Here is a 26,669-nt window from a genome sequence, read left to right as displayed (position 1 = left end):
CCCGGGCCGTGTCCGGGCATGGCCGTCAGACGGGGGGGGAACCCTCCCAGTACCCCGCCCAGGCCCGACCCTCCACCGCCGAGGCGGAAAAGGGGCCAGTTTTCCCGCAGGAAGGGACTCGCCATCTGCCCCGCAGGACCCGTCTGCCCGATGGTGATGCCTCTGCTCCCGATTACGGGTTGTTTAACTCCAACGGGAGAAAGAAAGAGAATCACGGAATCGATTAGGTTGGAAAAGACCTTTGAGATCGTGGAGTCCAACCTGTGTCCGAACACCACCGTGTCACCGAGTGCCACGTGCAGTCTTTCCTTAAACACCCCCAGGGACGGTCACTCCACCACCTACCTGGGCACCCCATTCCAATGTTTAATCACCCTTTCTGTGAAGAAATTCTTCCTAATGTCCAACCTAAACTTCCCATGGCACAGCTTGAGACTATGTCCTCTCATGTCATGCCACTTGTTGCCTGGGAGAAGAGCTCAATCCCCACTGGGCTACAACCTCCTTTCAGGGAGTTGTAGAGAGGGATAAGGTCTCCATTGAGCCTCCTCCAGACTAAACAACCCCAGCTCCCTCAGCTGCTTCTCACAGGACTTGTGCTCCAGACCCTTCCCCAGCTCTGTTGCCCTTTTCTGGACTCATTCCAGCACCTCAATGCGCTTCTTGAATTGAGAGGCACAGAACTGAACACAGCACTCAAGGTGCAGCCTCATCAGTGCTGAGTACAGGGGGACAATCTGGTCCCTAGTCCTGCTGGCCACACTATTTCTGATACAGGCCAGGATGCCATTGGCCTTCTTGGCCACTGGGGCACACTCCTGGCTCATGTTCAGCCAGCTGCTGACCTGCAGCCCCAGGTCCTTCTCTGCTAAACCACTTTTCCAACCACTCTCCCCCTAGCCTGTAAAGTGAAACTTTCAGGCTTGCAGAATGTCCAGCACCAACCCTGGGGATAAAGGACACAGCTGTGTCTTCAGTAAAGACCTGCATCTGCAGTAGCCACCTGGTAGCCACCACTGTCTATTCCTCCTATGCAAGAAACATGGAAATCCCCTGGCATTTTCATCAGCCTGGCAGTGCTAGTGCATGCCCAAATAATAGAATCACAGAGTGGTTTGGGTTAGAAAGGACCTTAAATGTCATCTCGTTCCAACCCCCTGCCATGGACACCTTCCACTAGACCAGGTTGCTCAGAGCTCCATCCAGCCTGGCCTTGAACACTTCCAGGGATGGGGCATCCACAACTTTTCTGTGCAACTTTCTAGTGTCATCTATGCATCTGGGAGCCCATTATTTCCAGGGCATGGTTTCTTGGAGCTCTATTAGGCAGCGCTTTCCAGCCGTCCAACTGGAGTTCCCAGCAGCATGACCTTTCCTTCTAGTGTCCTTCTGCTTTTTGTCTCTGCATCCTCTTCCAAAGAGTGATTCCCTGAGGCTGAATCGCAGCATCCCTCAGCTCCTTCATGACCAGCAGAGGGCACAGACAGCCCAGGAATGCACTGCAGCTTTGCTACCTGAAATCGCTAACCACCGCGTTCTCAGAAACCTGAATAATTACAAATTGTGTACGGCTCAGCCTGTGATACCTGGCTATAACACAGAATAAACTGCAGAAATACTTCTGTATTAATTTCTAAGTGTTTATTGCATATATTTTTTTTTAAAGCTACTGATGTTAGAGATGAAACAAAAGAAATTTTTCACCATCTGTAATTGTTGTCTTGCAGAGGTCATATGGATCAGCAGGATGAGAATTAAATTTATTTTGCCACAGCTTCAGACTGTGAACCATGTGAACTTGTCCAGACCTTCACGGACTAGATAACAGGTCTAGCCACTGACTTATTGAGTTGAATGGAAAACTGCCATCTCCATCAGCTGCATTGGAAAGCAAACGGATCCATCCTCAGCAAGAAAGGCTTTTGGTACAAAATCCAGGGGACTCAGTTTTACCAGCTTAATTTTGAGCAGTGTAATTTTTGTTCTGGACATATTTTCTTCCTGGCTATCTTATATTGTGTTTGCAGGATGTATTTTTAAGTAGACATGGGTTTGCTCTCCTTAGTTGGTACTGATTTACGTGTTTACTATCTGGATCTGGATTTAACCCAGGCAGGGCTTCTTTCTGGAATATGGTCATTGTGCAGATAAAGTGTATTGAAAACCTGGACAGGAGGGAGCTGGCACTAATACTTACACTGAGGGACGACAAGATTATGTCCTTTGGCCATGGTATGGTCTGCATGTTCCCATCTTAACCAGTAGTGCCAGGATCATAACTGTTTTTGCTTTTACCCACGTCATCACATCCCCAGCTCTGCCAAGAATTAGGACCTGAAAACCCTGGTCAGGTAAAAGCCCAAATAAAAACTCACCTCAGTGGCCATGTTGGGTCCTGGCTGACTTGGCAAGTCTTTGTGAAATTGCATTAGTGTGGCACAAGGCCCAGATTGATAAACTGTCCTGAGAAGTTATGTCAGATCCCCCTGACCAGAATATATTGGCTTTGTCTGTTGGCTACTGTCAACATGGTGCACAGGGAGAACTTTGTAGATAAAAGATGATCTTGCATCTGTGTAAACAGATGTCATAGCATTGTGTATAGGAATTCAGAAATTGAAGATTTAATTAGGTGGCAAAGTATCATGTGCTCCAACATTGCTTTCTCTCAAAATCTTGTAAAATATGTTGCTTAGCGTTAACAAAGAGGTGTGCTTCTCTGGAAATTTCAAAACATGTCTTACAAGATTCTTTCTTTTTGTATTTGCTTTTTTTTCTTCAAGCTGTAATTGTCACAGAAAGAAGACTCAGAAGGTAATAATGATATTTTTATTGTGACAGGTCTAGACAATAATTTGAACCACTAACTCATGGTAATAGTTTTTCTCTGAATTTTGTCATTTCTTAGATACTGTGTGAATTCCACCTAGTACATGTCTCATTTCTGTCCAATAAATTCATTCCTAATTGCTTGAGTTATCAGGCAATCGTTACGAACAAAGGATTTTTTAAAATGGTTATTGAGTTGTTGTCAAAATGTCTCAAATTTTCTACACATGGTCTTGCAGGAAGGTTTGTAGAGAAACATGTTTTGTGTTAGTAAAGCCTTCACAGAGCTAAATAAGTCCATATAAGGTACTCTGAATTTATCTCCTAAGATGAATGTTTTTAATGGGCTTCCAAAGTCAGTATTTTACCTCCCAGAGTCAATTTATCATTAAAGCCAAATTCAAAATATTTTTTCCAGGTTACCATTAATGAACTTGGGTTGGTTAAAATGTAACACAAAAGTAGTAATTGATTTCAGTTGTATAATTTCAGGTAGATGGTGATAATTTGTACAAAATGTACCAAAATCCAATATATAAAAGGTCATGAAACAAAAGTGTGTAGTCATTTTTTGATACAAGAGTTGGGGCACAGAGTTCATTTAAAGAAGACAGGTTTTATTTTCAGAAGTCAGAGTCTGAAAAAAATGCTTTTTTGATGTCTTAGATTGGACATGAAAAAAATCACCACTGATGTAATTAATTAACATCTGCACCATTAAACTAAAAGTTTTGAACTGGAAAACTAAGAGTTGTCTTTTCATCATTAACAGATGATAATTTTCCCTGTTAGAGCAAATTTATCTGTCACACAGTAATACAAAAGGACTTGGTTTAAAATCAGATATCAGATTTTTTTTTTTTCCAAATGTGTCTACTTTATGCAAGAAAGCTAATATGTATATGTATGCAAATAATGGATACAAAAGTATCTGCAGAAATAATCAATTTTCCAATTTAATTGAGATATACAATTCTGAAATCTGGACTTTGACAGAGAAAAGTTACCCAAACCTGAACTGATGTAAATGGTGTAGATACAGATATATTCAGATATATCATATAGAGAATGGATGACTTGATTTATAGAACACGTCAGTGTTAATGGGAGTTAAAAATTGCTGGTACAAATCATGTCTTCATAGGGTAGCACTGAATATCACTGAATCTGTGAGGGAATTTAAAGTATGGCTTGCAAGGAGAGTAATGTATCTATGTTTGGGAAAAGCAAGTTGGGCTATCATAATCACCTTTTTTTAGGGGTTTTGTTTAATACTGCTTTTAAATAATGTCTCCCTTGTGCCATATGTAAGTATTGTCTGAGTTTGAAGTGACATCATCAGCGCTGTGTGAACATGGCAATACAGGTGGATTCAAATCACATTTATGATTTTTTTTTAGGATATTTCTTCTTCAGCCCATATTTTGCAACTGGAACTGAAACCATTGCAATTGTTCTAATTCATGATCTTCTCTTTTACACAGATAGAGGGGAAAAGTCTAGGAAATGCCACCTACTATAAAATACTGTAATTCTTCCATACAGTAAGAGAGATTATACTTTTTCTTGCCACTGAAATTTGTGCAAAGGTCAATGTTTTGATCCTCATCTCCAAAGTACACCAACACTAGGGCCTACTTTATCTAAAATATTTGTTAAATCTCTCAGAAATGAAGAAGAAAGTTGCAATTGTAGAATCACAGAACGGTTGAAATTACAGGGCACCTCTGGAGATTTCCTGATCCAACTCCCCTGCTTGAGCAAGGCCAGCTAGAGCAAGTTACTCAGAACCTTGTCCAGCTCCAATTTTGAGTGTTTCCAAGGATGGAGACTCCATAGAAGATTACATCTTCTTTACTCCCTCCCATCAGGTGTTGATACACATTGAGCCTTCTCCAGGCTGAACAGCCCCGGCTCTCTCAGCCTCACCTTGTATGCCAGGTGCTCCAATCCCTTTATCACCTTCCTGGCCATTTGCTGAAGTCGCTCCAGAATGTCCCTGTCCTTGTGCTGGGGAGCCCAGAGCTGGACACAGAGGTCCAGAGATGTATTATTCAGCTCGGTACTGAGCAGAGGGAAGGATCCCCTTTTGTTTGTCACAGTTGTTGCTGTGGGACTTTCTGTTATAATTGTGTAACTCTTTTTCCTTAAGAAAACTTTGCTATTTCCAGGATGGATAGACAATAACTTTATATTTAACACCTGTACACTGCAAACAAAAAAATTTTCTTGGAAAATAGGATGCTATGCACATTTTTATCCTCACAGAGGCAACGAGAGTACAGAAAATACATAATACAAGAGTGGTTTGTAATGTACCAGGCAGAAGGGTACCATGAGGATAACTGTAGTGTAAAAGTATGCAGGACACACAGCTGAATAGTTGAGATTTGATTCTATTTTATTTTATTTTATTTTATTGCAAGTTATTTCTGACATTTGTATTTAAACTTACAAAATATTTTTGGGGTACTCAGAAGCTGCTTTTCTGAATCAGATGAAATAATAATCAAACATTTTCTGTTCTGTTTTAGGAGGCTGTTTACAGTTGTTTGTTTCCACTGTTCAACCATCCTTAGGACAGTAAGATACAACCACTCTTACTAAGACGGCATGTGTATTCACAATGTTCACAATATTCTTTCTTTACGTACAAAGATCTACTTTTTAATATTTTCCTATTTTTAGAAAACTTAGTGAGGGTTTTTCAAAATGCTGCAAGGGCTACAAATAGGATCAAGTGATTTATTAGCATATTAATCAAACTGCAGGTGTAGCAACTAGTTTATAACTTACAGACTGACAGGTTCATAATCTTTAAAATAATAATTTTCTCAGACATAAAAGACATTCTTTTTACAGTGCCCTCATGAATTTAAAGAATCCTAGTAAAAATATTACTGCTGCCTATTCAGAAGGAGTGTGTCTCTTATATTGCTTTATCATTTACAGATCTTCATTTAAAGTAGCTCTGTTCAAATAATATAAACTCACAGTTAAACTAAAAGAGATTATGAAATCTGAGGCAGTAAATGAAATACATAGGGGCAGTTAAATTCTTTGCAACTCTTTTGAAGATGAAATTTGAAGGGGAGGGATATTCTGGGAGCATGGCAGCTGAATGGAGATTGATCAGTCACAATTTGTGGATAGAATGAACACAAGATGTCACCCTCGCTGTGAGAGAGCTCCAACACACAAATGCCATTAGCTGAAAAGGAAAAAGAATGAAGGATTGAGGTTTACACTTTTGTTTTTTAAGTTGTCCATTACATGTGTTCCTTCATTTACCTATCCTGAAACAGTGTTCACTGCAAAATTTTCTCCACCTTGTTGAATATTTTAAAATAAATTATCTCATGCCAGTTATCATTTTTAAATTGTTGCTTTAAAGTAGTTTCTGAAATTTGAAATCAGATTTTACTTCCTTGAATGGTAGCCCTATGTTTCTTATACAGTAGGTGAAAAAGATGATGGAGAACAGTGACATTTTTCTGAGTTTTCTTCAGTCTCATTCATTTTCATACATTTACCTAGAAGTCTAAAAGCTTACAGAAGGATGCAATGGTAACTATTGTGAAAAACTTCAGATACCATCACGTAGTTGAATTGTTACATTTCTTCCTAAAATATGTAAACCTTTTTGTGCTGAAAAGTAATACTTTCTTCATGTAACAGTTTGAAATTCCCTTTACCTTTACTCTAAACAATACAAGTTCTTCCTTCAAGGAAGAAGGAGTTGAAAATCTTGAATTAAACAAAGCACTAATTAAACAATGGCATTCTTCTGATTATGGATTGGGAGTAGATATCTTAAATATTGAACTCCTTTAGCTCAAGCCCCTGATTTTACTGATAGAGACAGCATGCCCATGTTCAAAGTGACATTCATGCTTTAAATGTTTGTTTCATTGAAGACATCTGTATGGGACTTGGGAGACAGAACTCAATGCCTTGCTGCGTTGTAGATGCTCATATTACCTTAGGTGGTCATTCTAATTTCATTTATCTCACCCAGACAGTGAGAATATCTTCTTCAGTAACATGAAGATAGCAATACTCCCTTACTCTCACTGCCTGTTTGTGTTTAGACAGCAAGGCCTTAAAGCAAGAACTATTTCAAAAAATATGTTTGTATGGAACCTGGAACAGAGAAGGCCTGTGTGTGTCAGGGAGCTCTGGGCACTATTTTAATATTAAACAAAAGTGTATTACTCTTAACCACCAAAATTTAAACATACAAGCAATAGTAAAATACAATTCTATTACAAAGTACACATCTTATAGGATAAAATTCTCATCAACCTGGACAGAGGAGTAAACTAAACAGTGAACACAGAGCATGTCAAATAATCTGTGGTATCTCCAGCTGACTGATATTTTAGCCCATTCTTGAATACTTTCAAGAAAATATCTAATGGGTTCATTCTCACATTTTCCTTTGGGTGGCTCACCCCTCCCTTGCCCAATATTATTAGTATGCTCCTACATCCATAGTTTTACACTACTCTTCTGCTTTACATAATTCTGCATGTCCTTAAGATCAGTGTAAATTATTTTTGCTCTTAAAACCCTTTCAGACTGCCATTTAAAGGAGATTTAATATTCCTGAGAATGAGAATAGTCGATTCTTAGTCTATTATGTAATGTTAGGTTTTTTGATGGAAAATCAGTGGAAGCTTGGAGAGTCAGCACTCCAGAAGAGAATGCTCAATAGCTTGTGTTATTGGACTCTGAGCTTTTACAGTTCAAGCTTTTATAAACTGTGTCAAGATGTGATAGTTATAATTATTGCACATGTTGGCTTAACCTATATTGTGTAGCTGTAATGCATTAGCCTTTCCAAGTTTCCCTTGCCTGTCCTTTATTAACTGTGACATTTTCCCTTACAGGTTCAGAGCAAGCATGACTTTATGATGAACCGTGAGATTTAACTAAACCCTTTTTTATCCCGAGGAAGACTGTTGTTGAAGAAACCAGGAGGTGGCAGTCTTTCTTAATGGATCACAGTTAAAATCTATCAATTTCTGTTTCTTTGCCTCAAAATAGGAAAAATTTAAAATAAAGTGAGGGAAGGGCCACATTTCTTGTCCCATTGGAACAGAAAGTCGTTGCTCGACCCCTCTGGTATCTTCCAGAGGCTTTTCTTTCAGGTGTCAGATCTCGAACAATCATATAAACCCAGGGAGTTGTGATTTTCCAAGTCTTCACATTGGCCTTAGTGCTGTTTTCTTACCTGGCTGTTTCAACATACCTGAACTACAGTTCTCTGTTTCCTGGTAACACACAGGAGAAGTCAGTGACTAACCAGCCCACTTGAGACTGTGTCCTTCATCTGAAGGCAGGCTATTTCACAGAAAACTGGCTTAGAAACAACCCACTGTTCATTCATGTATGTTTAATCAGTAAAAATATAGTAATCCAGAAACTGTGTGATCTACTCTGTCTCTCTGTTAGTGTGTCCCTTAATTTATTTGTCACCATTCTTGGACTACTCAGCTGCTCTGCAGGTGACCAAGATGGTTTTGACTGGCTCTAGTGCTTTTTGGTCTGTTATTAACCTGATTAAAGGCAGCGTCACATTGGCTTATAACGCATTGGGATATCGCTGCACTAATGTGTGATTGCTTATTCCTGCTAAATTGGTGCATGTCAGTATTGGGCACCAGTTTCTTTTGAGCTGTTGGTTGCAAGCATGAACAAAACCTTCCATCCTTTCTATATGGACAGGATGTAGAGTAAGCACGAGAAACTGACACAGGAGAGCACAAGAGTGTCTTAAATGAAGTCTTTGTCCTTACTGACACAGTGCAACTCAAACAGAGCTTAGGAAAACCATGATCTGCCTTCAATTATTTATTAGAACCAGCGATAGATTTAATTCTAACAAACTAATTATCTTGTATCTCCGTAGTCATCATGGTCTTCAGACTCCCAAAGCTGCCTCTCAGTGTTACCACTCCTTTCCTTAAACTACAGTAAGGTGCAGGGGAATGGCAAGTGTACAGAGACCAAGAGCACACATTACATTACATTATATTCATAACCACATCAGGCTTTTACATTGTTTGGACTAATACTTCATCTACTACTGGGGCAAATACTTGCTTTGTACCTTACAAACATTTCAGATTGTCATAAATAACCCCTCAGTGGCTAACAATATTAACAATAGTAAAATGAAAACATTCTTTTAGGCAGTGCTGAATTAGATGGGCAGATATAGAAGCTAGCTGCTGTGTATTAAGTATTCTGATTGCTACCTGAGCTTATTGCAGAACCAAGAAAAGAGGAAAAATAATAAGTTGTTCCAAAGGTCCAGCTACATTCTCACTCATATTTGTCAGTATTTTAAGGGAAAGTTTTTTGGTTTTTCAAGTTAGTAATAATAGACCTCCATGACATATTTTTGTGTAAAGGTCCTTAACCTTTCTTCTGCAGCTCACCATGTTCAATTTGATTCATGTTACTCAATGTCTTGGCACTGTTTTCCTGAGCATTCATGCATCCTGGAGTCATCCTGCAGATGACTGGCTCTCACAGAAGAACTCTATTTTTAACTTGGCATGCAGGAAGAAGAGCTGTTCCCATCTAGAAGGTAAATGTCTTATGGACTGGTGTGCCAGGATTCTGCAGGTGAGAGTTGTGTACATGCTAAGGAGTATCTGGATATAGGCTTGGAATATGGATACACTGAGAGTTAAAAACTCCTTGGTGTGGCAAAACTGCTTGACATATGAATGACCCTTAACGTATTTACCAAAGTTTGTTATTTTCTCAGTTTCACAGAATTTCAGAAGCAGTTTACCTTAGCTGTGTATATGACCTTTCAGTTGCTATGCAGCATCACACTATGGGCCTCTAAAAGCTATGTCCAACATTTATCTTAATCATTTGGCAGAAATGTTTGAAGACATAATGTCTCATTAATAACTGTTAAATCATTGAGTCGTTCAAAGAGAGATGTTCCATCTTTACTTACATAATGGTAAAACACAGGTCATTTATCAAGCACACAACAGCACATCAGATATTGGAATTAACACAGCCTTATTAAGGATATGCATTAGTGAAAGAAGAAAGCATTTGGTGATTGAAACAGTGTTCAGCCACGGTATACAGTCTAGTTTCTGCACTCCCCCATTCTCTGACAGCTTAAAACATTCTCATGTAAATTGGTAGGTGTAAAGAAACAACATTAGTAATATAACTGAATTATTTCAGTGTCAGTTATGGGACTGGAACTCAGAGATTACATGCAGAGCTTCCACCTCTGCCAAAGACATCCTACATGATTGAAATAAATCATTCATGTTTGCACTCCTGCCATCTGACCCTGGACAGTGACAGAGGTCCTACATTAAAGCACTCCCTTCAAGAAGCAGTCCAAATGTCACAGTGGTGTCTGTCTCTCTTCATGGACTGTTGGGAGTACAGAGTGAACAGGATCTTAGCAGTCCTTCAGTGCAGTTTTGGAAATCATGCTGGATGTTTATCTGGGTTTGTAGGTTTATAAGCATTACCTGCTTGAGTTGAAATGCTCTACTTCCCTAGAGGCTTCTCCATACCCTTTTTTACAGAGTTCAGTAACCATTATGCTTCTGATCCATGACAATAATCAGTCCTTGACCTAGGTCCGAGGTATGTAGGGAATCAAAGCTCCTGGTTACTGTCAGAGAGAGAGTCTGACCTGGACCAGTTCCCGTGTCCTCCTGTTAAGCCCTTGGCCTCTCAGAGAACCTGTCCACCCTCAGCCCTCTCTGCACAAAACATGAGGGAATTCTGGTTTCAGCTTGCTTTGCAGCAGCTTTTGTGCCCATGCCGTCATTGCTCTTCTGGAGGGTATGGAGTGAAAAAACACTTTTTCTAAGTAAGATTGGTGAAATGGAAAGGATTTTTATTTTGTTTTAGTCTCAGAATGACATTGCTTCTATATAATTTCCATCCTTTGTTTTAACAGTGTGCTTTACACCTTCCCATCCATGTCTGTGAGGAATGAAGATAATCAAAAGCAAAGGAGCCAGCAAATCAGTATACGTAAGCTCTGGACTGAAAGCAAATGTACTCACTCTAAAGTGTGTAAAAGGACAATTTAGGGTTTCAAATGAAGCCTGAATTACTTCAACCTTGAATGGCGTTAATCTGTAGTCATGTAATTTCGCAAAAGAAAGCAAGAAAACCAAGAGATGCATAACCAATTTAGATGGCAAAATGAAAAAAAAAAAAAAAAAAAAAAAAAAAAAAATCCTGAGATCCTGACCTGGGATTTGTACATTTCAAGAAAAATAAGGCAAGGATTCACTTGGAGACCTGGAGTATAATATATATGGATATTGCAAATGGGCAGCGGGTTTTGATGAATGAAACAGAATTCTGTGTGACTTCTTAGGCTCTAAGATTTAACATCCCAGCAAGCATAAGCATTCAAAAAATGTCTTCTGTCCAGATACAAAATGTAGAGCAAAATTACAGTTGTAAAAATGCTATTCCAAGTGCCCTAGAACTAAACCTTCATTAAAATAAAGTGATAGCCAACTTCAACAAAAAGATTTGGTTTTGCTACACCTTGGAGTCCTCTGATTATGCTCTTCTGAAAGAGCATTCCCTCATTGACCCTGACCAAAGCAGTGGGACAGTCCTTTGATGATTCCAAAATGCAATGTCTCACAGCCAAGAACATGCTGTGCTTCAGTCACCACCATCCATATGTTGTGTATCCTCAAAGGTGTGCTTGTGTTTTCTCAGGGCCCTGTCATATCCTGTTATGAGCTATTTACAGGATTCTGGCACAATAAAATCAGGAGAAATCATTAGGGAGAGTAAAGAGCTGGCAGGACTGTATGTTGAGCCAAAGAAATGTGTACAGGGCAGGTGAGTGATGGGGTGTAAGTATTGCAAGGGCTGCGTTGGGAGCTCAGGAAGTGCAAAGTAGGTGGTGTGGTGCTATTTAAAATAACAGTTCCTATGGTGGCAGCTCAAACTTAGAACACACACAGATTTTGGCCTCCTCAGAATAGACATGCCCTTTGAAAACACCATTTTCAGTTTTATTCTACGTTCATGATCTTGCAGTACTATGACACTGGCTGATGTTGTACTGCTATTTCTTGGTTACTGTAAGACTTTCTCCAGAGTCTGATTTCTTGGGATAAGAATTTATCTGCAAAAATAAAGTCACTTATGCTGTGCCACAGAATTAGTGTTACTCAGGGTTTTTTTGACAGAAGATAAAACATTGAATAAGCCTGGCCCTGGAGGTGATGCTGAGAGACACTGGGGGATATAGCAAATTAAATTCCCTAGCCAGCCCGATTTTACTGTAGAATATTTACTTCCAGGGAAGTTAAACATCACCTCCACCATGCACTTCTACACATTTACACCTTTTGCAACTTTACACCTTCTCAGTAGTTAACTATCTTTAAAAATGATAAACAAACCAATTATAAATAATTTTTTAATTACATAATTTCCAACATCATATTATCTTTCCACTAAACAGCACAGCTTTAGCAGACACACAGATCTGTGAGGCAGCAGCTGTGAATCTCTTAAGCTTTCCTTCATTATGTGTGCTTTTATTGGTTTTAAGGCAGATTCTTTGAGTTTTGTTCTGAAAACCATCTTGTAGATTTGCACACGTGATTTTAAGTGTGAATGATTTGAAAATTCCCAGTGTCTCTACCTGACTTCTGTGATTTTGCCTTTTTCTGTTGCACTGAAGGTGCAGAATGAAGAACCGATCCTACTTCAAAGTTCTGTCTCTCATTATATTGAACTTAATGAGAAAATGTTTATAATTTCAGCATGTAATTTTCTGCTATTCTCAGACAGCTCTAGTGGTATAAACAGTACTCTGGGTGTGTTTGAGAGATGTACTTTGATAAATAAAGAACAGACTAGTGAGGTAATGTGAAGAATTGTATAAAGATTAGGATTTTCCTATATGTTGGAATGGAAATAGGCCCTTGGGTAAAATATTTTAGGAAACAGATCCAATAAAGTCCATTTTAAAGAAAAAAGTCCATGCATAAGTGGAGGTGTCTGACTTTTCCTCTCTTAAAAAATTTCCCTTAAAGTTATAAAATAAGAATAATTACTCTAAGCAAAATTTTCTGATCATCTATTCTACTAGGATTTCCTGGAGTACATTTTCAGATCATGGATTATAGGTGCATTTCTCATTATCACTAATGAGAATTTCAATGCATGATATAATTTTACTGTGCTATTTTGTCTGACTTGTATTACACCTGTCAGTCTGCTTTCTCCTGCTGTTTCATTAATATTTAAATATTAATATTTAAAGGTCAAACTTAGCCTTCAGTGATATTAAAATATATTATTCAGTTTTATCTGACTTGAGGAGAACATCACTGGGACAATGTTCACTAGATAGGGAAAAAGGCAATCACCATACACTTTGCTGCCTTTTTAATCTCTTTTTTTTTTCTTCTCCCTCCAGTAGAAACTGGAAAGTTTCCATGTGGGAGAGGAAGGAGGAAGATTTGAAAAGGAATGAAGTGTAATTCTCAGTGCAGTCAATGGGAGTGAGGTACCACTCTTTGTGCTTTCAGAGCCTTGCACTGAAGCAGTTGCAGAACTGAAAGGCTTCACAGGACAGTGCAGCAAAACTGTTTGTACACTAGAGTTTCTCAGAGCACATTTCAGCAGTATGTCATCCTGGAATAGAAAGTAATGTTAAGTGTTTAGTACAGCAGTGTGAAAAAGCAGTGCTCCAAATTAAGCAGCATTTTTTACAGTTATATAGATTACTGAACTGTGTTCCATAGGTGGGATTTTTGCATTGTGAGCAAAACTTAGTTATCCCGAAAACTGCTTATCTGTGTATTTGTGGCATCAGAATTGAAGATTTTAAGGCCAGGTTAGCAAAGAACTATGAATATAGGGTGCAAATTCCGTAAAAGAGTGTTATTTGAGTTGGGACCATGCTAATGCCAATGGTTTTCTGTGACTGAATCCTTCTGAAAACGATAAAGAAATGATATGTCCTTTATTTGCTTGCTGTGTTCCAGAAGGTAGTGGTGCTGCAGAGAAGATGGAAGAGATCCTGCAAAGCATGGGATGGATCTGCCCAGGTAATCTTCACTGCATCAAAGCTGCCTCTCTCATGAATTGAAGGGAATCTGCCATACAAACACCTGAGAGGAAGGTAAGAACTAGAGCTGTGCATATGATGTGTATGTGGATTGTTGCCTATAGCATTGCTTGAAGTGCAGGAGTCTTGTAAAATTTGCTCATATGCAAGCAAAAGGATCCCAGGAAAGACCCAGGAGATGATAAGTCTTCTTGACTCAGCCACTGCTGCAAGAGCAAGTGGAATATGTGGCAACAGACCTCTTAAGTGTAGCATATCCGTTCTATCAACACTGGATATCGATGCAGTTGGACTTGTGCCAAGGGACATGAGGCATCCAGCTTTTTCCACTGCTTTCTTTCAATATACATAAAGGAATCATGCAGATTTAAACCAAAATTGTGTCCACACAATGAGGACACAGTAGTGGTTTGGATTGAGCACAAATTTGACCAGATGTTGATTATATATACACATACCTCTGGTGCTGGGAAGCTGTGCAGCTTGACATATTTTGTTGTAAAAGACTTATCAAGGAACAGGGAAACTATTTAGTCAAAGTGTCAAATCTTTACCATGGATGTGAACAGAAGTGTAATTGCTGACTTCAGTGGAAATAAGATCAGTCTCAAAGTGCCTAACAGTCTAAATAATCCTGAGCAGATATCCTAAATCTACCCTTATAGTTGTTCACCACTGCTGAATGCCAGGCTGTATGTCTTGTTTTACCATTGTGCCATTTGAGAGTATATTAGTCTTCCACAGGCAATATAGAAAGATCACAGTATTTGAGTCTTTGAACTTGCCTACTAATGTGTGGCTGTAAGGTGTTCAATTAAAGTAGACTCCCGTTTCTTTTGTCTGCAACTTTTTACCTAACCTAGACATGTTAGAACAGAATTTTCCTTATCTGCACAGTGACTTGGTGATTATAGCTTTTGCTATCAGATACAAAAATAGAAATTGTAAATGCATATACTTTTAATAGGAGAAATTATCTTCAGCTATGTAGCTGTTTATCCAAACCCTAATGTCATTCTTATGAACCTAGAGCTATCTGCTTCTGAAGATCTGACATAAATTATAATTAATTTTGTGACTCTCCTCAGTTTAATATCATTATTCAGTGTGATTTTCTGACCTCAGCTGATGCTAAATAATCAAATGTCCTTGCTATATTTCTAAACACCTCTTTTGAAACACAGAACAGCAATAAGAAAATGCAGTTGCAGACACATAGAAGGATATGTGGATATGATATAAGTAGCTGATCTTTTATCACTATTTGCATATCATCAAAGAAGAAAAATTCTTTTAATAAGCTAAATAAATCCTCCTAAATTCAATAATTTAATAGTTCTTCTGGAGGGGTGTGTATGGGAAGAAACAACACCCTTCTTTTTATGCTACCATAGAAACCACCCTTAACCAGGACATTGTAAATAAAAACAGCCTCCTCTGGCTTCATATTTATATTGAATTGCTTCTTAAATATGAAAAAAGACAATTTCTCAAACAGGTAGTCTGTTGATCCCCTTTTAGGTTTGTCCTACAAAATTACAAGGAGTAATTTTTGCTTAAAAAATTGGAAGTACACAGACCCTGAAGGGACTGCAGAGGCAGCACGAGTACCCCTGCAGACTTAGGAGTCAGAAAGCTCCCATTGCACCTCAGTGCGAGAGATGGCAGAGTGCACCTCTTACTGTGCTGTCATCCTTTAGGTACCTGGAGAGTCTCAAGGTGCAGGAAGGACTCCCTTGCTTTCTAAACTCCTTCTCAGGGAAGGGTTTAGGTGTGGCTGAATCCTATCTTAGCCTCGGACTGTGTTAACGGTTTAAATTTAAAGGAATTATAGAGGTATTACACCACTTTGTCCCGCAGATTTTAATGATGGCAAAATGAGAATATTTATATAAAATGAATGATTTATTTTATGCAAATGATCAGACAGAAAACCTTAATCATAACTATTTACTACACATCATAAACACTAAAACAATGTAAACACTAAAAATCTACTAGTAGAGTATAATATAGCATAAAGTAGTATAGTGCACTGTAACAAAGAAATTATCGAAGCAGTTATATTAAAGCTGGCAAAAAGAAATAATTATTAAGTAGAGATCTGATGTAGCTCATCCATACCAACACTTGTGGGGAGATCTCTTTCTCTGAGCCTCGAGGAGTAACCTTGGAGGGCATCCCCAGCCAAACCCCAAGAAGGATTATGTCAGAAGAACCTGACTCCATGAGAGGGGACCAGACTTTTTATAGTATAAAGCGATTGACTGCTAGTCACACCTTTACAGGCCAGCTATCAGCTTATATGTCAAATCAGACTTCAAAAAGCAGGGTGTGTATTCAAAGTTTGATGAACCAGGATGGTTTTAGCATAGCTAACACCCAAGACAACACCCTGGGTCCAGCAGTTGACCTTGCATGATAGCTTGGTTGGATCTTGGGTCTGGTCAGGGTGGGACTATCCTGCAACAGTACCTCATCATAGATAGTGAGTTGTCATAATTTCAAATATTTTTTGTAAGAAATCAAACATTTTGTTAGAGTGGGGCAACTAATAGTCATTTTTGTGTAGCTCACTTCTTACATAAAAAAACATGACTTGTACTTTCCAAAGAAAGGAGCTAGTTGGTGCTTTGACTGATGTGTTCATCTGACACCAGTACTTGCCTTGAAAAGTTTCATTAACGTGCCATGAGCTAAAAACCTCAAAACGAAGGCACTGAAATGACATATGAAATGCTGTCTCTATTGGCATGAAAATCTTGGGACATATCAACTGCTTCATGTGGAAAAACCCCCATACACTAGTACGTTTTTGCAAATATCACGTTCAAAGTTGTGGAAAATTTATTTAATTTCATTTTAGTGTTGAATCTACTTTTAAAAATCAAAACCTTTTTTTTTTTTAATGGCTGAAATTACCTTTTTCTCAGTGTGATCCTGCTCTAGCTCTCTACTTCTAGAGATAATTTTAAAATATGCCAGTTTTTAGGACGTGAAACTCTACGCTAACTACTAATACAGCCATTAACTGAATTAACAGCTAGTGGCATTTTCCCACACACTGACTGTGTTGTCTGTATATCTGCTTTTGGTGCACCACAAAATTGCACATTACAGGTAAGAACTCCAGCGATCTTTTTGTCCTTGACATTGGGGTGACGCTTCTGGGGAGATGAGACTGGGCTGGGGACACAGCTGTGTGAAATAAAGATCAGTGTGTCTGCTCAGGTTACAGCTGCACTTTTCCAGGCATTTCTTCAGTTTCTAGATTTAACTCAAGAGAGGATATATATAATGCCAACAGAGGTTAAAAAGGCTTTCTGCCACTCATTCCTGCTGCTTCAGGAGGGATACCTGTCTGATTGCTGCAACTCTCAAGAATAAACTGAAATGCTTATTTTAACATCTGAGAGTAAATCCAAAAGACAAGACTGGGTACAGCCTGTTGTGGAGAGCTATAGGGACATTCCAACGTACATTTTTTTGTAGTCTGTACCATTTTAATGAAGAGGCCTGGCAAAAATCATTCTTAGGAAGGAACCTACACTGTTGTTTGTCTGCTGTCAGTGATACAGCACTGCCACAAGCATAAACAGGTGGGTGAAAGCAGCCAGATCGCAGCCCAGTTAGTTCTCTCTCTAGTTATTTTACATATGTAATGGAAAGCAGTCAGCCTCCCACTGGCTGGGTAATGACAGTGGCTGATTTTCAGTAGGTACAAAATACTGTGTCTGTTGCAAGAAATGTATAAATACCTGCAGTCATGTCAGGGTGCCACTAGCAATATTCTGTGTGGAAGCCTGCTGTTCATTTCAGCAGGCTCTGGGTCAGCCCTCAAGGCTTTGTGAAGGGCATATGCTGAAGCTGGATATTCATGCTGTAAAAGAAAGTATTTCATCATAGTCTTGTCCTTTTTGCCATTGCTGGTTTCATTCTAGCAGAAGCTGCATTTCCTTCTATTCTGACTGGTCTCTGTGTTCTCACTTTCAGATACATACCTCTACCTTAAAATGCACTGTAGATCAAAAGGTGTCTATGTAAGAATTGCCTCTTCCTTCTCAACAAGGCTGCACCCAGAGTATGACACTTGCTGAGTCGCCTGACAAGAGACACCTTTGGATGATTTTTCACTCTGTTAGCAGAGCGCCTACGAGGTTTGCTCAGCCAATACCACAAAGAAAAACACTTCTTTCCTTGTCTCTCCTCAGCATTAGACCCATTTGCTAAGTCACAGCTGTGCAAACACACTGACAGCTGGGGTGTTACACAGGTGAAACTGGGCACCTCATCTGACCTACACAGCCTTCCCCCTAGATGAGAGTGTCGTACGAGAAATAAAGAGCCTGTGTAAGGTTTAGAGCTCTTTGCCTTTCTAGATAGCAAGACTGTTCTTTCACAGAAAGGAATGGTTTAGTTCAAATAAGAATTAAATGAAGTCTCTGGGACTTTTTCCAGGTGCTAATGGCTGGGGTGTGGTACAGGATGTAGATGCCAGGATTGGTGTTTCTAGGGGAAAAGCAAAATCAGGGGTGACACACAGGCAGAAAGTGGGGGGCAGAAAGAGTTGTTATAACCATTTTATCTCCTTAGTAAATGCTTGTTTGACCCACAGGCTGGGAGTCTTTTAGGGTTCAGTGATACCCTCTGAATTCAGGCAAATGCAGCCAGACCCCCAGGCATGGGGCTGTGGGATTAGCAGGTGTGTCCATAGAATGACTAACAAACTGTCTGTGGGAATGTAAGCTTGGGACCATGTAAAAATTAAATATGAAATTATGTTATTTATATTTCTTCACACTTCAAAGTGATGCTTGTTCCAGATTAACAGTCTACTTTTTATTTGGAACAATGCAGTTCATTAAGGCAGTTGCTTAGGTTGCAAAATCAAGTATTTTGAGGCTGAAAATTGCCAGATTTATGGTTGTCCATGCAACATTAACTCTATATCCAGTGTCTTAAATTATAACATCCTACTTTAGTTCTCTACAAGTACTCACCTTATTCAGTGTGCAGAAAGGGAAGGGAATCAGGGCAACTGAACTGGCCTTGACTAATTGCATTCTGCCAGACTTTGTTCCTAATAGCTCCCATTTCACTTGTTTCCTGTTGAATTTACCAGACACCTACTGTTAGTCTGGTGACACCAGACTGCCTGTCCACCTGAAGACTTCAGGTCCTTTGAAAATGATACCTTGCCTTTACAAGCCTTCTGCAAATTAAATAATTCATTTTACAAATGCAGCTAGATAGGCAAATATGAAGTGATATACTTGGAGCCACAACACCAAGGCTAAACCCAGAAATATAACCACCATATACGTGCTCCTGACCTTCCATTTTAATAACAAATCTTTTGTTTAATGCCTAGTAGTTATTGATTTTCAATACAAATGGGAGTCAGAAATCTATGGTCCCTTTGAATAGATCTACAGCAAACTGCTGGAATTATATCTTATAAAATTTCAGATAGGGTCTTTGAAACAGGTAAAAGTAATCAATTAGAACCAGGTGTAGCTCTGTTTGTATATTGCCAAGTGACAAGGTCTGAAAGTGAAGTCTGTTGATATATCCAGCAATATTAATAAGAGAGGAGACTTAAATGGAAGTGATTTTTCTTTTCACAGTGACACCATGTGAAACTACAAGCTGGAACTTTATCTATACCCATATCTTCATTACAGTTCCCTCTCTCTACTTTCTTCTGCAGTACATGCACTTGCCATAAATCCTTAAGAAGGAATGGTGCTATTACTCCCACCTACCAAATTTTGTGTGAGTCTGAGGAGATGAAACTACGATTGTGACTCCATTCTCTCCCAGCAGCCAACATAGCTGGTCAGTGAGGGACTGGGAAGGCTTTAGATAGTGGGAATGCCATAAGAGCATGAGAAAAGGGTGTGACAGTTCCCTGGGGGAATTGTGCATGGAGACAGCCCAGGCACAGTGCTAAGCAAGGTAGATTTTTGCTTGAAAATGTTGGTGTTTCATCAAAGGCATAAGCTATCAATTTTTTAGCCCAGTTGAAAAGGAAGGGCTTTAAGGGTGAAAATAAATACATATTATCCTCCAACAAATATATAATATAAATATAATTTAAAAACCTCATAAAATTCCAAAAAACCTCATTGCCATACCTAATTATAGTCTTGTAGAAGTTGGGGACAACTTTAATAACAGGCATGCTAAATACTTTTAACAAATGCTGCACTAGGACAATAGATGCTTTCTGGCAGAGATCAGTGAGGATAGTACAGCAACTCTGTGGTCATTAGCACCAAAATTAGACCTGGGCCTGGGGTGCTGTTAAGACTGTGGACACTCTATGTATTCTTTGTTCAAGCAAAGCTGGTGTTGTCTCAGGAGCAGAGAGAGGGAAGAAGAGAATAATACTAGATGTTGTTCTGGCTGTAATGGAGGCTTGTTTACAGAATAAATGATTTGTCTACATATCTATGTGGAATAAGACTGCCAAAATTCCTGCTAGAGTGTAACCACCAAAAATAATCATGCTAGTCTTCATTACATACTATGCCAATTTCTTTACTTAGCATGAAGTCTGGAAGGGGATATCCATTAACATGAAAACCTACCATGTAATTTATGAAATAATATTTATCTTAATCCTTTTTTCCTTTTATTTCCTCTCCCTCCCCCATTCTGTCTCATCTCTGCTGCAGTATGATGTAGAGCTTCTGAATGCTGATGAGACCACACTGTCATACCCCAGCCACTCATTATTGGCCACCTAAGTTGGCACCATAGCAACATTTAATACTTCTGACAGGGAGAATATCTACGGAGAAGGCTGGTCATGGTATTGAATTTTCTAGAGAAAACATGGCTTTGTTTTATTTTAGTTTGTTTTTTAATATATTTATTCAAGTATCGCCTGATTATATTCCCTCCTCACCATGTTTATCTCAAAGAGGCAAAATCTTCCTGTGTTCAATCATCTCAATCTGTTTTCTGAAGATGCACATGCGGAGAGAAGTCAAGACCTTCTTTCAGTGTGCAGTGAGAGAGATTTGTTGTTCATATTTCCTCCTATTTCTGTCCACTTGTGTGCTTTAGTTGAAATGCTTCTTGATCCAAAGAAGTTTATGGATGAGACAAACAGATTTAGAAAGGAAACCGAGGCAGAGAAGTACCAGAACAGAGGGTGGCATTTTGTAATTTAATGTTTGTGCTATTTGAGACATATATACACTAAATGTAAGTAAGATTAGTCAGTACAGAGTTGCTGTTGAGGTTATACTAGAGCTAAGAGAAAAACAGAGAGGCAGGGAATTGCTATTAAGCAGCAACTGACTACAAGTGGGTGCCTGTGAGTGAAACACCCCTTCTTCAATAAGCAAGTATGGATGGATTAGAGGGGGAAAAAAGGTGATCTTTGTCTCTGAGAAACAAGTCCAAGGACTCAGGAGTTGGAAGTATAATCAATAACATGTAAGTGCTGGCATCTTTGAATTATGGAAGCTTTAAAATATATATAAGCATGAGTTACAATTTCTTAGTGCATTACCAAAGAGGCTGGACTCTTTCATAGACACATTGCTTTTCAAGGAGCAATGGCATCCGTATTTTCAGGTATTTCTGTCTAATAATAGTCCCTAGACAGCAGGAGCAGTCACACTAATGCACTGCAATATAAAGTATACTTTAAAACCATTTCCCTGACTGCAGCTGTCAAACACAACACCAAATGTATCCTGCCTGGTGCCATACATACGTTTCTTAAATGAAATCATAGACATATCACAATTTTGTTGGATTACCTCACTGAAAGATATGTAGACAATTAACCAAAATGGTAAATTCACATAATCCCAGAATGGTTGCTGTTTGAAGGCAACTCAGGAAATAATCCAGTCCAACTGCCCTCCTGAGAGCAGAGTAGGCTAAAGCAGATTGCTCAGGATCCTATCCAGTTAGGTTTGGAATAGCCCCAAGGATGGACTCTCTACAACATCTATGAGTTCCAGAGCATGAGAACCCTCTCAGTGAAAAATCTTTCTCTTATGTTTACATGAAATTTGCCCTATTTCAGTTTGTGGCCATTGCCTCTTGTCTGGCCACTGGGAGCTGCTGAGAAGAGCCTGAGTCTATTTTCTTGGCTTCTCCCATCAGGAGATGCATTGATGAGACCATCCCAAGCCTTCCCCTCCTCAGCCTGAACAGCCCCAGCTCTTTCAGCTGCTTCTGCTGCACTGAAAGCCCTTAGTAATCTTTGTGATGGTTTGCTGGACTACCATATGTGCAGGTCTGTCTTGTCCTGGAGAATCCAGAGCTGGACACAGGACTCCAGAGGTGTCTCATCAGGGCTGACTAGAGGGGAAACATCACTATTTGTCACAACTGTGCTCTGCCCAAAATATCAAGTATTCCAATCCACCCCACCAAGATAACCCAAAAGGTAATCTCCTGGTCTGGAAGTGCAAGAGTATGGCTTATATCATTCCGTGTTTTTCCTTACTGGTAACTGTGGTGTGTGTTCCTCTGCAGCTGTAAGCATCTCTGGGCTTAGGAGCACATTTCATTGTCAGAAACCTAGTTTTAGAATCCAACCTGAATAATTTATTACAAAAAGTCCATGTTAGAGTAGCCTCTGCTGCCTACTGGTGGTGTGCTGTGCTGGTCTGTTCAAGGGAGCTGAATTAGGCTGAATCAATTCTTATCAGAATGATATGAGCATATCCACTGTATGCCTAAGTTTTATGATAACTCGCATAGAGCTCCCCCAAATTAGAGAACAGGCAGGTGGTTGCTTAAGCAACCTGAGTTTCTACCTGTGTGCTCTGCTGAGAGGCAAGCACTGTAAACGAGATCATCTGTATCTATTTATATTTTCCTGATTTTTCCCTTTTAAAGGAAAGCTGAAATGGTGTGTGTGATGCTGTGGTGCAAAATGCTTCACTTGCTCCTGAATCAAAGCTTCATGTAGCTCTGGCTGAAGCTTGAGAAGAACAGCATTTACCTTGATCTTTATGCACTACTCACTCGTTGTGAGTGCACTGTGGCTGTTTTGCTTCATGACAGGCTTCCCACTAGTTGTGTAAGAAATCTATGGCAAATGATTTGCAGAGCTTTCCTTCTAGGTCAGCAGTTTGCAAACACTCTTTCAAAACTCAATTAAAATGTTCCATTTTCTCATTGGCATGAGGATAGTAAATGGAAGAATTTCAAGGCTTAATATGTCTCTCTCTCAGAAATACTTCAGCTTGCAGAGCTGTGGGCAGAGGTGCTTTGTCAGAGATTGGTTTGTTCAGATTTCCTCCATGACTGAAAATTGTTAACAAGAATTCGATTACTGTTGTGGGGAAGTAACTTAGAAAATAGAGGCTATTGCTGGCTATTTGCTGAAGGAATCAGTTAAAGTAATAGTATCAGTTAGAGGCAGTTGGCAATACTTTATAAGTTTTCAGTAGTTTAATCACAATCTTTTCTGATGTAGCATCAGGTGAAAATAGAATTGCAATATGTCCTGCACTTTAAGTTGTTTATGTCTTGTACTATATTTTATATGTATTGTCTACTGGGGAGATCCAAAATGGGAGAGTTGCTGTCTGTGCCTCTCACCAAAGCTTCTTGATGGCACATTGCTGTCTGGATGCACACAATCCAGTTTCTGCTCTCTCTTTTGCCAGTCTATATTGCTTCACTGAACAGTTTAACCCTTTGAAGGTGAACTGCTCCCCCTCTCCTCCCTGTCCCATACTAGTTGCAGAATATGTTTCAGCTTGCAGCAACTAGGTGCCCCTAGCAGTCTCTACAGCTGAACTGCATGTTTTCATCCACCCATAGTATTTCTGGCAGTAGCCACGGCCTCATCCAGAGTGTTTTATTGCTCGGTACAGCTAATTCAGGATCAAGGATTAAAAATTTGGATGTAGAGGCGTAGCCCAAAGGTCATGCTCAGTTTTGCTGCCCTTCAACACACAAACTGTGCTTTTGTTGAAGATAAGTTTCCATTGACTAGTAAAAAAAAAAAAAGTAACTTACTGCTTTCCTGCACCCCTCATTGCAAAGAATGGGACGGCAGCCTGCTTACCCCAGCTGTTCTCACCCAGATATCACCACTTTTCCTAAGCCTTCCTTAGTTTTGACACATCTCACCTCTCAGGTTGATTATGCTCAGCCTTCCACTGGTATCCCCTGGATTGTTTTCTCCATCAGAGGAATTGTCAAACTCATCACTTCTTGCTACTCTTTCTGAACTTTATAATTAGCTCTGCCCTAAGGGCTTGTGAGCCTGAGGAACCCTGCTTTGACAAAAGGGGGGTTGCTCGATAGGCTAAGTGCAAGTTTTCTGAGTCTTTCATAGTACCTATCTGGCCTAGTTTATCTTTGCATTGAGCTCCCTCATCTATAATTAATACATGTCAGAGATGAATCTGTGCTATGAAATTTTCTTATGAGGATAAGTTCTTTCATGAAAATATTTATCAAGTTCTGCTCACCTTGACCATAGCAGTTTGCAATTCCTTTGTTCAATTATTCACAGTCCTGTGAAGGACTCAAAAGTTCATGTAGCTTTTTAAACACAGATTGGGTGGGATGTGCCACAGACTTTGTATTTTGAGCTTGTTTTCAGACTAATTGAAGCAATTTTTTCATGGATGTATTTCGGAGTCCTTCTTTTGATTACTTGATGAAGATAAGTCAATACTGCTTCAGAATTATGTGAAATTTTGATGCAGGGATATTAATAACTTGACTTTTCCCTGCAGCTCCCTGCAGCTTTCATTAACTTCAGAGAGACTTGCAGTCACCTGTTCTTCCTACCATAATTTTCCAGGCTTTCTTGACTCATCAGTGGCAGAGATGGGAGAATGAGTCATTTTTTCATTAATGACTACTGATTTTGAATATCTCAAGGTTTTAATTATTTTGAAAAGTCAAGCTTTTTTATTTCCAGGTTTCAGATTAAAACTGAAAATGCAAAGTTCTGAAAAGCACTTGTCACTCACAAAGATCATGGCAATGACCCCTTTCATATGATTTTATGCCCAGCATCCCTCACAATTCGCTCTGCCACTCATGTGAAGATGATTCTAGTGTTTTCATCCCATCCTGTTGAGAAGAATATTTCTATTGATTCAGAAAGCAGAAGGATTAACCTCTAGTGTGTGATTTGTTCCACAGCACAGTGCCATGGGGTGCCTTATAACCAATTTATAGCATATGCATCTTTAGTTTACTGAGTGTAGTTCCAATATCTGTCTGTTTACATCAAGCATGACATTCTGACACAGATAGTTATTTTATGTTGTTATAAGTCATACAGTCTTTCTGGAAATTAAAATTATTTTTCTTTCTTTTATTTCTGCTACATCTACCTTAGTAAAAACCAATCAAAGACCATCTCTCTCACTCACTGAGCTAGGTAGAGCTGACAAAGATACCTACTTTTTTCACAGAGACAGAGTCATTAGGTCATCTGGCTGATCCTCTTCTTCAGTAACTTGTGCCTGGAGAGCCTTTGCTTATGGTTTTCAATATTTTGCCCATTGAAATAGTAGGATGTTTAAAGAGCTACTGTCAAACCAACAGGATTAAGAACAGCGCTTGCTGCTGGATATTTTCTATTAGACTGAAACTGCTCACTCTCAGTTCTGAGTTTCTACAGACCTGACAACCAAAAGGGCAAGAAATTGGCCACGCTAATTATTTTTTAAGGATACCCTTTCCTTGTAGCCAACAAGACTATTCCTCTGCTTTTTGGAAAAAACAGGTTATGTAAGGCATGCAGCCTTAAAAATGTAAGTGTGCAAGTCCCTCAGTTGGAATATCCTGTATCCAAGCAAGAGCTGCCAATTTTCCCTGGTTTGGCATGGAGCTGTTGCATTGTTGTTTTCCTCAAACCCTCCTGTGCACATAATCTGTGGGAACACAGCAGATCACAGGACTCCTCCTTGCTCCTGGGTCTGACTTATGCTGTCAGACTGCTGTCAGTCTAAATGAGGAGGCTGTTTGCACTTCTGCTGCCATGGGGTTTGGACAACATTCCACATGCAAGGGTGTGCTGCTGCTGATGTTGCAAAGACCCAATTGGGGGCTGTGCCTGTAGATTCCTTACACCTCTAAGTATATTTCTGCCTGCACATATTGAATACAGAGCCTCTGTATATCCAATGTATCCTGAAAAGATGCGACCCTTTATTGAAGGCTGTTCTTGAGAAACAACTCATTAACATACAAAGCATATAACATAAAGTGACAAAGATTGGTACTTTGCTGTGCTGCAAACTCAGTTTGGAACAGAGAGATTTATCTCAGTTTTGAAATGTTTAGTTCTTCGCTTCCCTACTCTACATTACATGAGGAGAAAAAAATGGGAAAATGATCAGAAAAGTTGCCTGAATACATTTTAATAATAATTTTAACATAAAAAGAGAAAAGTCATAATTTTGTTCAAGTAGTTCATCTCCATTCAGATAATACAGAGGTTATTGCAGAGCTCATGCCTTTGATTTCTTACTTTACTTTGGCTTGTGTACCAACCAATTCTTGTTAAATATTTATGGACAAGATTAAAGACTTTATAAAACTTAGCAGCTGGCAGCTGTCCTCGCCTAAAGGATAACGCAGAGTTTTCATTTTAATTGGATAACTATGTGACTGAAATATGCAAACCCCAAGGGAAATACCAGAAATGAAATATGTAAAATATTTTTTTAAAGAAAATACCCTTTTACATTCTGTACTTTCTTTTTCCCTT

At 39.2% G+C, this 26,669-nt stretch overlaps 1 protein-coding gene across 1 annotated transcript in view; it reads right to left on the bottom strand.

Annotated features, from left to right (window-relative positions):
* DDX18 (DEAD-box helicase 18) overlaps positions 1–2,231 on the bottom strand; it is a 16,115-nt gene extending 13,884 nt beyond the window's left edge. The window contains exons 1-2 of the mRNA XM_008923045.3: positions 2,198–2,231; positions 54–187 (exon numbers count right to left, since the gene is read on the bottom strand). Of these exons, the coding sequence (XP_008921293.2) occupies positions 54–187; positions 2,198–2,231 (168 nt within the window). The remainder of the gene's footprint in view (positions 1–53; positions 188–2,197) is intronic.
* Positions 2,232–26,669: the final 24,438 nt, after the last annotated feature.

The sequence above is a fragment of the Manacus vitellinus genome, unplaced genomic scaffold (assembly GCF_001715985.3).
Source record: "Manacus vitellinus isolate BGI_N305 unplaced genomic scaffold, ASM171598v3 scaffold_22_pilon, whole genome shotgun sequence".
Lineage (NCBI taxonomy): Eukaryota > Metazoa > Chordata > Aves > Passeriformes > Pipridae > Manacus > Manacus vitellinus.
Note: the sequence above shows the minus strand (reverse complement) of the source record. Positions and strands in the feature narration are given on the sequence as shown.